Below are 17,022 nucleotides of genomic sequence, written 5' to 3'. Positions count from 1 at the left end.
TGAATCTGCATCAGATGTTGCGTTAAGTTTGAACATTCCTCTGTGGAAACTATTTGGATTCAGAAGACTGCAGCTGTGGGCAACTGGTGACGTCTCAGTTGATAGGCAGTTTTTTGGCCAAACATCAAGTCACCAGGTGACTCAGCCCCACTACAGCTCAGATTTGATGCCCTATGATTTCTGGCTTTTCCCAAAACTAAAACCACCTGTGAAAGGGAAGAGGTTTCAGACCATCAGTGAGATTCAGAAAAATAGGATGGGGCAGCTGATGGTACCTGGAAAAACTGTGTGAAGTCTCAAAGTGCCTAATTTGAAGGGGACTGAGGCATCACTGTCCTATGTACAATGTTTCTTGTGTCTTGTATCTTCTTCAATAAATGGCTCTGGTTTTCATAGTACATGACTGGATACTGTCTGAACAGACAATAAATAAATAAATAAAAATTCATTTGTAATACCCAGCCCTACACCTAGTATATAAGTAGATAGGCATATAAATGTAGTTATTTATTATTTTAAACTAAAAATTAAGGGCTTAACAGATAAATTCAAGGATGGCTTAGGATATTAAGTCATCATATAACCATTAAACTTCTTATACACCAAACGAAACTACAAATTTGCTGTAGTTTATGTAGAAAAAAATTAGGAGGCTTTTGAAATAAAATCAAAGGAAAAATTGTTGAAATATATCATAAGATTTGGTTTTTGACCACTTATATCTAAAAAGTATCTGAAGCCGATAATTTTCTTGCTTACACAAAACATTCACTACTGTAATCCTCTACAAACCATGCCCAGAGGGCCCCCGGCAAGTAGACTGATAAGGCATTACTTATGCAGTCGCATCTTCAAGAGAAGACCTACTCCACTTCTGTAGGTCACACTGTTTGGTGTAGTCCCAAGGCCAAGTAAAATAGCCTTCACTCCATCTCACTACCAAAGAACATCTAATAATGACTAATATTAAAAGTGTTTCAAAACATTCATTCTAATGAACTTTTTACGTATTAAAAAGAACTACTCATTTTACAAATGAAAAAGAAAATACTCCACACTTCTCCAAATAAGAGTGTCACTTCAACACAGAAGTTGATGCATGGTTCCTGCACCCACATCACAGGGCCAACCAGTCAGCGGAGCCGTCAAGTTCTGGAATTTCTTTTGAATCCAGCCTTCCATTCCAACTACCAGAACCTTACAGACCTGGCTCCCTGCTTCCTGAGTCTTCCCTTTCATTCAGTCCTCCACACTGTCCCTACCATCATCTCTCTAAAAACCCATCTCATTGTTAATATTCTGCTGAAGATCATCAAGGCCCCTCTCCCTGCCTGCAGAGGAAACCCCAAGGCTGGCCTTGGCTATGGCACTCGGGCACTGTCCAATCTGGTCCAGCGTAAACCTCCACGTTCACCCATGTCCATCTTCCAATCGCCTGTATCCTCTCCCATCCCTAAAACCTACCGTGCACGTTGGCCAAGCATTCAAAAGAGATTCTGTGGTTAGGCTCATAAAGTGAAAAAATCATACTAGTTCCTCCTCTTGGAGTCTTCCTCAGTGAAAACTGAGGAAACTTTACCTTCACCTTCTTACAGGGTAAAATCTCATTTTGACCCTAAATACAAAGCTTTCCCCAACACCCAACCCGAGAAGAAGTATTTGCTTCCTCTTCTGAGAGCAGGGTGGAAAATAATAGCACATAAATTTGCGTTAAAGCGACAGACCAAAAATAAATAAATAAAAGCCTTACTTGATCACTTATGGAGATGAGGATATACTTCAGCTGACAGCAACGTGAAATTTCTCTTTGGAAGTAGGTAGAATGTGACCCCTGAATTACTAACAGCCGAGGAACGGACACAGCGGCCTTTCTTCAAAAGCCATTCTAGAGGAGAGCTCCACGTACCAGAAGCATCTGAGTTTCTCTTTAATTGACATGAAACACTAAACATTCTAAACTATAGACCTTCTTACTCAGTTCATCAGGCTTACAGTGTCAAATAATCTTACTGTGTTTTATACATTTTTATACTCATTTGTGGAAGGAAAAGAAAGGAACGTAGGACAGCATGGATATTGTTCACCTCTCTTTTTGTCACCTCTCTGGCTTCAGATATTTTTACAATTTGCAATTTCACAAAGACTGATTTAGTCAAATCCTCCAGCTCCCCACAGAGCCAGACTTGTGACCCAAAGGCAGAAACACAAGCGCTTCCTTGCCCGGCTACAAAATAACAGTAAGACAAGAAATCATTCTCACCACTTCTCCTTGCATGTTATTTATTACCTATAATTGTCACTGACCCAGAAAAGAAGCTTTTCCAAATTGCTCCCCAAAAAGTTTTAAAAAGCATAAAACTTTTTAAAAAGCCCCTGACTAAATAAATGTTGAGATAACTATCAAGGCTAAGTCAAAACAAAAAGAAACGAAAGGAGCATCGACATGGCATTTGGAGTTCAACGTTGAATTCACTAATAATATTTAATAACTGGGTACATCTCCAAAATTGATATATATTTACTATGATGTGAGGCAATGAACAAGATCTTTGGCCAATTTAAATCCTGATTATTTGGTAGAAATTACTTTTTAAACCCATGTTGTATCATTATAAAAACATGCAATGGTGTCATTTTGAAATTCCTCCTCCTTCAAAGGAGCTCTCTGATGGTCTCTCCAACGTCAGTGAAATCGAACATGCTGTGTTATGGATGCTGATGCATCCAAACTGTAAGTTTTAAATTCAGGATAGACACTTCGCCCTCTGTGTGTCAGACCCAATACCCATTGTCTCCTTATGTTTTACAAACAGAACTTCAGTTCTGTTCAGGGCTATAAGCGGAGCCAGCCGAAAACTCTGTATTTTCCTGGTCTGCCTTGCAAATAGATAGTGGTGGCCCCTGGAACGGTCGGGTCAATGAGATACACGTGAAAGTTGTTCAATGGTCTCTTGAAAAGCTTCTTTAAAGGAGGCTGAATTAACTAGTGTGCATCTGTTCTCCTTTTCCTTCTACTTCCCTTCTTCCCATCTGAAACTAAGTCAAAAGGACTGGAAGAGGAGCAGCCATCTTGTGATGACAGAACCACCACATGATACGTGACAAGTGACTAGGCAGAAACACAGGAGTCCAGGTCCTGCTGGCAAACAGAGGTGCCCCACAGCCCGGGCCTGTCTTCCTTGGGCCTCTCGATACCTGAGAGAAAGGAAGCATCTACTTGGTTCAGAATTAGCATCTGTTTCCATTACAGCCAAACACAATCTAACTAATACTTGTAATCAAATTTAGCCTATTTCATTTTTTTAAAGAAAAGAAAAAGCCCAAACTAATACAGTTTCAACTAGCTACAGAATAACACCATCATGATGCAACACAGTTAAAGTTCACTTATTACACAACTGGCTATTAAGCCACGAGCACAGCATGAGCAGATGAAATCTGAAGTCAAGTTTTTGAAGAATCCTGGAAGCCAACTGAAAAACGGAGCTAAGCTGTATGATATATGACTAGGAGGGCGGGGCAGGGGAGTAATTCCTGGAGATGTTTCCATATTAGTCCCCTATTACCCATGGTTTCACTTTCCATGGTTTCAGTTACCCATGGTCAACCACAGTCTGAAAATATGAAATAGAAAATTCCAGAAATAAACTATTCATAAGTTTTCAAATGTGTGCCATTCTGCCCTGGCCAGGTTGCTCAGTTGGTTGGAGCATCTTCCTATACACCAAAAAGACTGCAGGTTAGATCCTCGGTCAGGGCAGGTATGGGAGGCAACTAATCAATGTTTCTCTCTTGCATTGATGTGTCTTTCTTTCTCTCTCCCCACTCCTCTCTTTCTAAAATCAATCAAAACACATATCCTCAGGTGAGGATTAAAAATAAAAATAAGAACAAAATAAAATGTGCACCATTCTAAGTAGTGGGATGGAATGTCTCCTGTCCTGCTGTCTTGCACAGGAGATGAATCCCCATTTTTCCAGCATCTCACCTGCCTCTTAATCACTTAGTAGGCCTCTTGGTTATCAGACCAGCTGTCATGGTATCACAGTGCCTGTGTGCAAGTAACCCTTGTTTTACTTAATAATGGCGCCAAAGCAGAAGAGTGGTGATGCTGGCAGTTCAGATATGCCAACGAGAAGCCACAAAGTACATGCACATACAGGAGAAAACATAGTACATATGGGGTTCAGTACTACATGCAGTTTGGGGCATCCACTGGGGTTCTTGGAATGTATCCCCTGTAGATAAGGGAAGACTACTAAAAAAACTACTGTACTCTAACTTTCAATTCAACTGGCACCAGAGTTGGTTTACATTGTAAAGAGACAGAATTTTTACCAATCACGTATCTGTGTAATGCAAAACTGAAGTGAAAATGAAAACTACAGTTGGAGTATTCTCGGTTCCTTTTGTCACCATGGAATTGCACATACGCAGAATTGTATCGCCCAATGAGGGAAGAGACTAAAGGAATTACTCAAAAGTTTTGTGAGAAACAGAAATTTTGACTTTTTTCTAAATAATTGAAGAGGGTTTCTTGGTGATATCATAGACAAATCACGTAACTGCCATTCAACTTTCATAGAGAATAACAATAAAACACATTTTACACTTGTTTGAGAACAATTAATCCCCATGTCAGTGGGGGAAAACTGCACTTTGCTGTACCAAACTAATTTGACTTCTTAAGTCTAAAATATATAGAATAAAATTTATTAGGTCCACATTAATGAGCTCATTGTCACACTTAATATCATTACATTTTTTAAAGTTATAATGTGTTGAGAACATAAAATTTTCTAGTGATGGATTCAAATAGCAGAATTTCATAGATTAAAGTAGCAGTTAATTAATTTTAACAATATAATAAATAACAGTTCATTATAATAGCAGTTATAGATTATTTTTCTTACACTGACAAGAAAAACAAGAGGGACCATTTGTATCTTTCCTGCTAATCTACAAAAATTTTTTGTAGCCCAAGACAAATAAACTGGGTATTTTACTACAGACATAAAAGAAAGCCACTAACATGGGTATTTCTAGCATAAACAATAACAAAGAAATATGTTTTATTCATAAATAAATTCCTTTATTCACAGTGACTGTGGCATCAGATGAAGTAATGTGATTTTTAAATTAGATACCCTGAATGTTCTAGTTGTGAATATATTTTATTAGTAAAAGGACTAGAATATGAATCAGAACACTGTGCCCATCTGCATGTATATAGCAAATAGCTCTTTCTGTGTTATTCAAATACAGCAAACAGTTGCCTATTTTTACTCAGAAGTAAAGGACCAAGGCAAAATACCACACCATAAATACTTAGGCCTCGCTGACCACTATTCTTGCTTTTCTGCAAACACTAGGTTTGAAGGCCTTCCAAGGCCATCTAAGGACTAAGTAAGTCTAACGAAATTCTCAGCTTTTGAATCTAATACTCCTAAATGTTAACACTGTAGATGATTATTATGCTATGTTTCTGACAACAGAGAGATTTTGAATTTGTTTCAGCTGACTCTACCACTTACACTATTCAACAGCTGGGCATATGATAACTTGGCAACCTGATAATATTCTAGCTAAATGTAAACTCATTCTGTAACCAAGAAACTTTGCCAGAAAAAAAAAATCAAAATAGCCTCTCTTAAGTTCAAATGGGAATGTAAAATGCTTTAAACAATGCATGATTTCAGAAAATGAGCAACGGTACTTTGAAAGTTTAGTAAACTGACACTCCCTATTCAAAGCCTACAATTCTTTTCTGATTAGATCAGCCCCATAGCAAGTCATCAGGATAATAAGCACTGTAGTGAAGTCATCGTATTGGATACTGATGGGAAATCAGAATTGGCTTCAAAACATCAGGAAACAATGAGTTTTCCAGGTCTCCAGCTTTTCATGTAATATACTGGCCAATACTCCCACTTTTTTTCCCCAAGACTAAATGAAATATGGAACATCTATAAAGCTGACTACAAACTGATTTTAAAACCACACAGAAAATGAAGGTAAGAACCCTCCTTTTTTTCAGCCAAATTTTGGACCGTATGTTTGAAAAAGAACATGTTTAAGTGTAACACTGATCATTAGTGTATAATTAAAATGAAGTGTAGTAAGAACTACAATGACCTGTGCATCTTTAATTCCCAAAAACAAATGAAGTTTTTAAATAATGTCTGCTTCCTCCAGTTGAGTCAAATCAGCACTTTAATTATATCAGTTTTCAAAATCACCTGAAATCATCCACTATCACTGAGGAAAAACTTGAATAGACAAAAAAAATTCATCAAGCTATGTTTTTTTTTCAAAAGTAAAAAAATGTATATATTTTAGGGCTTTCAGACTTTGTTCTTTCTGACTTTAAAAAGCACAGGTGTATGTCTTCAATAAGGTTTACTAATTTATATCACTATTTCTCATTTGTAGAGTTCTGGAGACAACTGATGAAGAATCATATTTTAAAATGGAAAGATAGATGTAAACATGAGTATATTACACATGTACAAAAATTCTACAAATGTGCTTTATCCAAAACATCGCTGCACTTGCTCAGTGGCAGCATTATACACAAAAGGGTCTTGGCACAAAGGAGTTCTGATTGTACTATTTACAAATTCTACATGGATTAGAAGAATATCAGTGATAGTTCATATTCTAGAAAGAGATAGGACATATTTGTTGGTGAATTTTGAGCTTCTTGGAGAACTGGAATTTAAATATTCAGTTCGGGATTGTATTATTTCCACTTTCTATTAATAGAAAACTATTAATGTGTGCATTTTAACTATATAACCCCCATTCAATTTATAGAAACTGAGTATCTAAAACCCAAAGCAAATATTCCTGATGCAAAACCATTTGAATTCTACCTATGAAATAGGCCACTATTCACTGTTAATATAAGGCTCCATGAGCTATCTTTGGGTATGGAGTGTTTTAGGAGCCATAAGATCATTTGTACACACTGAAAAGTATTTCCTGAGACAAAAACACCCTTTAAGATGAGAAGGTGCACTTTGACTAATGCTGTATATTTAACCATAAAGTCAAAGCACACATAATACTAAAATACCAATATTTATCAATTTGGCATAGAATTTCCCAAACACAAAGATAGGCAGAATAACATCTCCAAATATATTCCTTTACATTTAAATTTATAAGTCTCACTGACTACAGTCTTACAATATCAAATAATTTTTATGATACAAAGAATAGATGTATAGTCTCAGCCCATAAACTTTTTTTCAAATAAGATCATTTTACGAAAAATGATTTGGTGATGCTCTCAATGCTGAAACAGTCCATTTAAGAACCCAAGAACCTTTTCTGTAGGACCAACCAAATCTCCGTGCCAGTCGAGGGCAGCAATGTCTTAATAATTCCACGGACAATTAATTGGTACCCACCCTCCCAGGAAGAATTATGATTATGCCTAGTGCTTAAGAGCTTTTACAGGGAAGAGAAAATGCAACGTGCTTCTTGAAAACCACAACCCTTCCTCCGACTCTACCACCCATCCAAGGGCATCTCTGGTCTGTAGCCCACCCTCCACCCTCCCAGCGTTGGGGATGCTGAATCCCATCCAAAATGACCCGGGCCACCCCCCAGATTGGTTCCAGACACCTGTTTACTTGTGCCCAAGCAGTGGTGGCTTTGGTTAAGCAAAGGTAACGGTTACCCTGCTGGTCCATGCCAAGCCCAGAAGCCCGAGTGAGCGAGGAGAGCCACATACCTTTGTACCTCTCCAGGACATCCTCGTAGGCCTGGAGGTACTCCTGTTCCTCTACGTACAGGTAAGCGGCTGGGGAGAGGTACCCCGCCATGCCGAAGTTTATCTAAGCGATGACTAGCCAATTCCCCTCTCCAGCTCGGAACCGGGACAGTATCTTAGTCAGCAGGACGCAGCTTGGAGAACTGGAAAGCGGAAGGAGCAGCCGGCTTGGGGAGAGCGCTGAAGCCGGAGACAGAGCCGGGGGCACGAGCGGGCAGAGGAAACGCCCAGGCCCCCTGCCTGGCCGTGGGTGCTGGGCCGCCTGGCTCGGGGGAGCCAGAGTCGCTCTCGGGTTTCAGCAGCAGCAGCAGCAAATCTCAGCGAGTCCCGGGGCGGTGACCTGCAGCGCCACGCCACGACCGGTGGAGGAGCCAGGAGCAGGGCGGAACGGGCAAGGGACCACAGGCACCGAGACCCTCCTAGGCCACCACGGCCGCCACCCTGGCCTCACTAGGCGCCTGCTCCGGGCCAGTGGAGACCGCGGAGGCCGTGTTGGAGAACAGACGTGCTGCCTCCGCCCGGGATGCTGCGCGGCGCATCTGCGGCATTTCCTGGCCGCTGCGCTGCAGACACTCGCCTGCACCCCCGGAGAGAGGGAGGGCTGGTGGGGGGAGGGTAGAAGGGAGGGGGCGAGCGCAGCGGCCAGCGCCCTGGCTGGCTGGGCTGCGACCCCGGCACCGCACCGCTCGGCCCCTCCCTTCCAAGGAGAACCTCAGAGCACCAGGCCCCCTCCCCCTGTCTGCCCACCCAGGTTGACGGCACAGCCAAGCACGCCCACCCCCGGACACTGGCGGGCCAACCCCGGATCCCCAAGGACGAGGTTTCTATTTGGGACCCACAACAGGTGCCTGTGAAACAAAGCCGCAGATTGCGGCCACCAACGCGCACGCAGCCCCCTGCAGAGGAGCGGCGACTCTCCCTGGGGAAAGGGTGACGGGAAGGAGAGTGGAAAATACTTTTTTCAATCCAGCTTATGGCACAGAAGGACTCGGGTCACCATGTGGCAGCGCCGAGTGGGAAGGGCAAGGGGGTTCGCGTCCAGGGCACATCTCAGGGTCTGGGGGTGGATGGCCTCCGCAGGTGGCCCCGCACGATCAGGCCTGACAGCCTGGGCGCATCTGCGCCTGCGCGCCCGGCCACCCAGCGGCCACCCAGCGGCTGCAACAGAACCACCAGCCCGAGGTCCCTCCCTTCCGCCCCCAAGAGCCGGAGCGAGAATCTGCCGCGGTGCTCCGGGAGGGCCCTAGCCTTTCCACAACTCCCCCAGCTTACTGTGTCACCTCCCTCCTCTTCACGCGTTCCCACGGTACTGGTATCCAATGAACTTAAGTAAAAATAGGTACAATTCATTTAACTTCGGCATATCATATACTCCAGTGGCTGAGTCTAAGGGTTGACTGGAGGAACCAGTTGGTACCCAGGCGTGTAAATAGACATATTTCAGGGCACTGGTACCTTGCCAACTCTGTTAAAAGCAAGTTACCCTCTCACAGCCCCTCTTCATTAGTAAAATGGGGATAACAGTGCCTACCTCATAAAGTGGCCATATTAAATAGCTTTATAAGTGTTAGCTATTATCATTAGATAAACTCGCTCACTGTTCACCATCTGACTTAGGATAACTTCACTTCTTGCCCACATCTTTCCTCCCTGTGTCTGCCTTTCACATGTACTGGCCTTTTGCCCTGGATGATTTTCTTTCTTTCTTTTTTCCATGTTGTAAATCTGGACCATTTTCCTTCCATTAACTCTTAGATGGAGATGAGTACTCTCGAAAAAAACTGTACACTGTTGAAAGAAAACTTAAGTTGGAATGCTTCACTTCTACTCAGCAATTGGCCTATTCCAATCAAAGAAAGACCACACCTCTCTTTTCTATTCTGACCGTTAGCTTAGAATCTGAGTTTCATTCCATGTCCCACCAAGCCTTTAGGATCACTAGAGTTTTCTTGCAACTTGGTAGGAATGTATGGGTTCATGAAGTAATGAACACATATCGTACACGTTCTTGAGACGAAAGGGTTAGTGATTAGATTCCTGAGTCATTCCCTTTACAGACCACACTTGTACACTCCCAAACATTCTTGTTCCCTCACAATGACTGAGGTCATTAAGGAAGTAATCTGAGTCTTCATCAGAGACTGACACACACAGTAGTACCCAGTTTGATGAATATAATCAGTGCACATTTAAGTGGTTTTTAAAGAGCCAGGCAAAATGGACAGAAGCGGCATTTGGAGTGGTCTACAAAAACAGCCTTTGCCCTGTGCATTCTTGGAATGGTAATATCGGGTCAAACTGCTGATAATAATAGTATATTCCATAGGGAAGCAGCAAAGGCACAGCAGTTAAGAGCTGGGCCGGAGTCAACACTGGCTGAATTCAGACCCCAGCTCTACCACTTCCCAGCTCGGTGACCTTGGGAAGTCTCTCCTTCCCTCAGAAGATCTCTGGACTTAAACATGGAGAAAATAATAGTACCTACCTCACAGGGTTGTTGGGAGGCCTAAGTGAAACAACAGTAAATGCTTATAAGAGCATCTGGCTATCAGTAACCCATCATTTATAGAGCGTTTTCCATGTACCAAGGAATTTGTGAATTGTTTTACATTCACAACTTTATTTAATAACCACAACCATGACCCTTTGATAGAGAAAAATGAAAGTTTAGTAGTTTGTCCAAGAAACCATAACTGGTTAGTGATAGAGGGAGAATTAAAATCCAAGTTTGCCCAAGTCCAACATCTGACTCTGCTCCAATTCCAACTTCAAAGAATTCAGCTGAGACAAAAAAAAATCTGTATTTTGAAATAGTATTGTCACTGAAAAACCACGTATTTCTTCAGTCAGTTGAAGACTGAAAACCCTAACTTACAACATCCTGTAACTAAGAACAGCGGGTCTGGATTGTTGTTATGTAAAAGGCACTTATACAGTGGGTATTTCCTTACATTCTGTTATCTTATTCTCACTTTGACCCCTCTGAGGGGTAGGAAAGACATAGATTATAGTCTAAGACTTTAAAATGAAGAAGCTATAATAAATACAAAAGTGCTTTTAAAAATATAAAGTGTTGCCTTGGCTAGTGTGGCTCAGTGGATTGAACGCTGGCGTGTGAACAAAAGGGTCATTGGTTCAATTCCCAGTCTAATGCACAGCCGGGGTGGTGGGCCAGGTCCCTAGTGGGGGGCACTTGAGAGGCAACCACACATTGATGTTTCTCTCTCTCCCTTCCCCTATCTAAAAAAATAAATAAATAAAATATTTAATTATACACACACACACACATATATATATATAAAGTGTCTGCCCCTGGCTGGTATGGTTCAGTGGATTGAGTGCCAGCCTGCAAACCAAAGGGTCGCCAGTTCGATTCCCAGTCAGGGCACATGCCTGGGTTGTGGGCTAGGTCCCCAGTGGGGGGCACTTGAGAGGCAACCACACATGGATGTTTCTCTTTCTTCCTCCCTTCCCCTCTCTCTAAAAATAAATAAAGTCTTTTAAAAAATATAAATATAAATATAAAGTTTCTGACATATGACACCATCACCAGTAAGACTTTTCTGAAATGTAAGCCTGATTATGTCTCTGCACAGGTTAAAAGTCTTTCAGCAGTGAGTCCAATCTCTTCAGTATTGCTACACAAGCACTTTTAGTTTCTGCTACCTGCTACTCCCTACTGGACCCCATGCTTTAGTTACACACATTACTAGAAGTTTCCATTTAAACGTATTTCCTTATCTTTGTTCTTGTAGTTTCAGCCCTCTGAAATGGCTTCCCTTTCACTCTAATTCCAAAAGGCCCTTTAAATCTCACCTCAAATGGTGGTTCCCCTCAGAAACTTTTCAGGACTCCCCCCCATTGCCCCTCCTTCTCTATCCAAGTTAATTAGACTTTTTACTGTGTTCTTTTACTATTCAGTGCTTTTAGCCATTACACTTAATCTCTCAAACCATGTTATAATTGTCTAACAGCACATCCATTTATCACATTAGATGATGACTTCTTCAAAGGCAGAACTGTGTGCTTTTCTTCATTTTATTCCCAGGGCCCTAAATATTTATTAAATGGGAGTGAATTAAGAGATTACACAGACCATATAGTCCTTTTTGACTCTAGACATTTTCATATTCAGTTCTATTTTTATGGCCAGTTCAGTATTTTTATTTTTAAAAACAAAAATATTGAACTTTCAACTTCTTTATTACTAAGTAATGAACACTATGGACATCCTAAACCATTTCTAAACCTCACCCCATCTCTTACTAGGGTTGAATTTCAGAGATGAGGTGAGTTTTAGGCAGAGTGTGAAAATTAATAATAAAGTTAAAGTCCAATCTTAATTAACAGTACGTTTTCAAACTATCCACAGCACCAAATTCCCTCAGAAGTCCTGTTCCCTGATTCTCACACTGGGTGCTCAGTGGCAAATTTAACACATAGTGTATCTGAATTTCATATTTTAGCCACATTATAATTAAACATATTTGTGGACTGCCCCCCAAGTCTATGATTATTGATTATGATTTGTTGTTTAATTTTGTGGTATTCTGTTGTAGATTAATATCATCTTCAAAGTGTATAACTTTGTGGTCTCAAGTGCATTGACTACCACTAACTTTGTGGCTATCCCCACAAATCACTCGACAAACACTTTACCAAAAATAAGACATGGCCCCTGCTCTACTAGTATGAGCATCTGCTTGTCCACTGCATCCCATTAGAGGCCAAGTTCTTCCGCACCTTGAGCTTACACTTACAGTTACTTCCACCAGCTTCCCTTGACTTCCCATGACTTTCTCCCTAACAGTCTTCAATTTACATAATCTCATTCCCCCGACACATATCTGTTCTGTTCTTCTTTCAAAACCCTTCCTTTACAACTAAAATCACAATATCCACCTCTGTCTTCTACCACTATCAAAACTCTCAAGCTAGAAATACCTTCCACCTTCCATAAAAATTCAAGACATACAGGCATCCCATTCTGATGCCCCGGGTTTTCCACCAAGTTCCAACAACTTCTCTCACCATCCTCCTTTCACCTATCTTCCTTTTCTGCTGACCAAACATCTGATACCCACACTGTCCATCCTGGTGCTTCAGACCTGCTGGGGGGCGGGGGCAGCAGGCCAGGGATGTCTCAACAGGACAAGAAACCAGGCCTTAGTGACTAAACCCTTCTTTGTACTCCAGGAAGGCGTCAAGAGCCAGGTCTGCCCCAGTTCTCCCTAGCCACCCCTGCTCACTCTCCCTTGGCTCCCAAACCATCTCTCCATCCTCCATCCTGCCTCCTCCCTCCCTTTCCCCACTCGGCCTAGCCTCTCCAAAGGCCTGGGTGAGACCAGCCAGCATCTCACAAGGGAAGCCAGAAGAAGCTCAGGCTGTTGCCCCAGAAACCCAGAACAGAGAATGGCTGGCTGGGCGCTGTTTGTTTTTCCCGTAATCAGAAAATCCCACTAGGGGGACATTAGGGGGACTCTCAGCTGCCAGAGTGGCTGATTTCCTGGCTTGCCCCCTACAGCCCCCTCAGAGGAAGATGAACTACCAACTTTGCATTATAGAAGGAGCCCCCCCCCAAAAAAGAAACTTAGTGGGAGTTAAGAGTAGGGGACGGGGAAGAAAGGAGGTCTGACCAGCTGGCCACAGAAACCAGTTCGGAAAAACATCTGGCCTTTGGCCTTTGCAAGAGAGCCCCAAGGACATACTCCATCCTACTCCACTGCCATTTCCGAGAGAAAACAATTATCAAAGGAAGGGAGGAACAGCCACCCCAAGAAGCAACTCTCCTGCACAGAACACAGACACACAAACCACACAGGTGCTGCAGGGTTGGAGGATTGATTTCCCAGGTGTTCTCAGCTTTCGGCTAGGTAAAACAAGCCATCACTTCTGGCTCCACTTTTACGCCGGTGCAAGAGAACACCGGGTCAACACAGAACAGAAACATTGGCACCTCCCATATATTAATTAATCAGGAATGCTTGATGGCTAAACCCTCAAAAGCACAGGCGACAGTAAGCCGCTAAAGGCACATACGTGATACTGACAGGGATGTTACTCTAGAAAAAAGAACATACATAATACTGACAGGGATGTTACACTTAAAAAAAAAAAAAAAGAAATGGCCTCTGAGTTGCTGGAATACCCTCTGCATCCTGGGTACCAAAAACCAGGACTCTACTCTGGTTAAATCTGCGTAGCCTCCTGCTTCTGGGCAAAGATGAAAAGGAAGGCTCTCACAGCTTCGGACAAGTACACTAGTACCCACTGGAGTTAACAATGTACTTTCAGATTCTCACGGTAGCTACTGCCTGTAAATAGGAAACTTTAATGCAGGTAGAGGTAGCTGTAAATATCTCCTTGCGTTTTAAAGGTATTGATTCATCCAGCCAGAAGATGGGCCAAACAGCTTAGTCACCAGCAGGCAGGGCTAATGGCTCTTATCAAAAAACAGGGGCACAGAGTGAACATGGTCATCCTCCTGTCCCACCATGACCACAAATCTGAGCCCAGGGCACCAGCTCCCAGATATCATTCCTCCTTTCTGCCACCCCCACACCCCGAGGTGGCGCAGATGGGCAAATTTCCGCACCTCGCGTCCTGGCTCCATCCCTTTCCCGGATGCTCTTACCTGCTATCCTGAGCACTGCCCTCTCGGCGGGGTCCAGCACCGAGCCCCCGTGGATCTTTCTTTTCGATCTCTCATGTTTAGGCAAATTCCAGGGTAAGGTATCTCCAGGAGCGGGAGATGCCGAGCCAGATTTCTGGCTGAAATCATCCTCATCAGAAAAATCCGCAGAGGAAGACATGGAGCAGCGATAAGACGCGTTCCCGGAACTCTACAGAGGATGACACGGAAAAAGGCATTAACCACAGCACACTCGCATATGCTTATGGATTTCAACAGCGCTCTCCCTGCCCCCCAACTGAGTCTGGCATCCTGCACCCTCCTCGGCGCTGAGGGGACACACAAACAAGAAATGAAACCCGGCGCTCACCATCTGCTCTTTCCACAACTCCGGCAGCAGAAACAATACCCGGGCAGTTCCAATGCATGGGAGATTTGCACAGGAGTGTGTGGCCTGCGGTCCGGCCACCAGCTCACAAATGACTGGCCCAACAATGAAGCCAGAATCAACAGCCTTCCTGTTACAAATCTATAGTATTTGGCTCCCCCACCAGGACAGGAGAAACATTTTCCAAACTAGACTGCTGGTTAATTCATTAACGCAAGTAACTCTTAAGTTTCAAACACAAAGCACAAATACAGGATGTTGAGTCCCAGTTCCTTTCTGTTTCAGGTCGCCTCACCACTGGAGTCTCCTTTCTGACCAGGTTTGAGCCCCTGTGCTCTATTTAATTTCCTTCATGGGAGTAAAGCAGGTTACTGGAAAAGAGCAGGGAGGGGGGAAGGGCTGATTCTGAGAAGAGCCTTTTCTTAAGACTGGGAGAACACAAGAGACAGTTTTCAGAAACCCAAGCCAGCTCCAATAAACAAACATCTGAACTCAGTTTGGAGTTCTTGAGATAATTTCAGCTTCTAGCAAAGTAACAGCTGCCAATAATGTAAATGAGAATGATGCAGTGCCGTGACCGGAAACAGAGCTCTTCTCAGCTCCCGGTCATTACACAGTGGAATGGAAATATGATGCTTTTACCAGAGCACTTTGCCTGAGGTTGGTCACCCCTTCCTCTAGCTGCAGCAAATCTGCAGGGTCATACCTTTCATTACGTCTTCTATTCGGAGAAGAGGTGCGCACAATGTTATTCCTTCCTTCCATGTGGGGCAAGTTTGTGATTATCTGGAGGGCGTACCATCGAAACAAGGATGCTGACCATCTGTGCTGTGAACAACTTTATAAACAAAATAAAGCATCGAAGGGAAATCTTCACTTTCCCATTTAGAATTCTATGTTGCGGAAGCTCATGGTAAAGATTAAAGAGTGGTATAACTCGAATTCCTGAAATGTAACTTGCAGTCACATATTCCTAAGACGCAGGTTACCGGTGTAAATCAGTGAGGCGTGCTGCAGTTTGAGCAAAAACACAAGAGCTGCTCACAAAAGCAGTGGTGACGACAACAGCAAAACCAGGCTGGGTGAGCAACACCCCAAAGCACTGACCCGAGGCATGTAAAACAAACTACCAGAGAATCCAGATTATTGACTTTACTTCATTCCACTCAGACATACTGCTGCACGGGGTCAACACCATCATTTTAAAAGGACACAGTATTTCCCGCAAAATAAAGTATCTAAGATTTATCTTTATATTCTTTCCTGAAAAAGCAGCCTTCTGTTTATTTTACCTGAAATTTTCATCGCCTTGGCAAGTTTATTTATTTAGATTGTGTATGTTTTCCTAGTAGGAATAATGTAGTAGGCACACTTGAGGCAAATAAATAAATAAAATCGATTTTCTGTATTGTAGCTAAAGTCCATAGAGAGTTGTGAGTGGCATTAAGTCAGTCACAGAATGCTTTCATCAAGCTAATTTATTTTCCATGCTTTTCTGGAAATTCATCTTGAGCTCTCTGAAGCTGTGTTGTTGGCTGGATCTGTGAAAAAGGGTGACATTCTTAAAGACTTTCAAAAGGGTATTGGGTTTCTTTGGTTGCCTTCTGTCTTCCTTAAAAAGGCTTTCTCACTGTCCTTACTTAAGGTCATCCTTTATCTGTGATATTATATTTCTTCTTGTTGCCTGCACTATTTTCAATGACTATGGTAATTTGATTATTTCTTTACAAACAGACTTAGAGAATAACTGTTAAAGAACTGCCTTTCCAAAGCTCACAGGTTATTGATTTTAGTAAAGTGAAAAAAAATTTAATGGCCAGAGTCTCAGCTGATTGAACAGCAAAATGTTATTCATGCCATGGCATAAACACCATTAATCACACGTGGCCAGATGGGAACGGTTACTACCCTTGGACCCAAGGGTGTTGACTGGTGCAGCCTCTAATCTGGTAGTGTCATTGGTAAGCAGATAAGAGAGAAAAGAAAGAAAGGACAATCGGCAACAACTTTCTGCAATACATCACAGCAAAATATAGATACACATAGAGAATGAGAAAAATCATACATATTTATATATGATAAAGTTTCTCCCCGGGCTACATGATTCAAGCATTTTAACAATTAAAGTATGAGATTTTCTTGACAATAATTTTCACAAATGCTTTATAAAATAAAAGGCAAACAATATCAAGTTAGGCCCATTTGAATCCTAAAAATTCAGAA

The 17,022-nt window shown here is 42.4% G+C and overlaps 1 protein-coding gene across 10 annotated transcripts in view; it reads right to left on the bottom strand.

Moving 5' to 3' along the window:
• Window positions 1–17,022, bottom strand: part of DST (dystonin) — a 442,077-nt gene that overhangs the window by 319,069 nt on the left and 105,986 nt on the right. For 4 of the 10 annotated variants that reach the window (XM_037056335.1, XM_037056336.1, XM_037056337.1 and 1 more), the window contains exon 4: window positions 14,415–14,622. In XM_037056335.1, coding sequence (XP_036912230.1) covers window positions 14,415–14,622 — 208 coding nt within the window. Of the gene's footprint in view, window positions 1–7,741; window positions 8,216–14,414; window positions 14,623–17,022 lie in introns of those variants that run through there. The other 6 variants (XM_037056340.1, XM_037056341.1, XM_037056345.1 and 3 more) reach the window with 3 other exon arrangements.

Source organism: Sturnira hondurensis, unplaced genomic scaffold (genome assembly GCF_014824575.4).
Source record: "Sturnira hondurensis isolate 20B ecotype Veracruz unplaced genomic scaffold, ASM1482457v3 Scaffold0008908, whole genome shotgun sequence".
NCBI lineage: Eukaryota > Metazoa > Chordata > Mammalia > Chiroptera > Phyllostomidae > Sturnira > Sturnira hondurensis.
The sequence above is the reverse complement of the archived record's forward strand: the minus strand, read 5'-3'. Positions and strand labels throughout refer to the sequence as shown.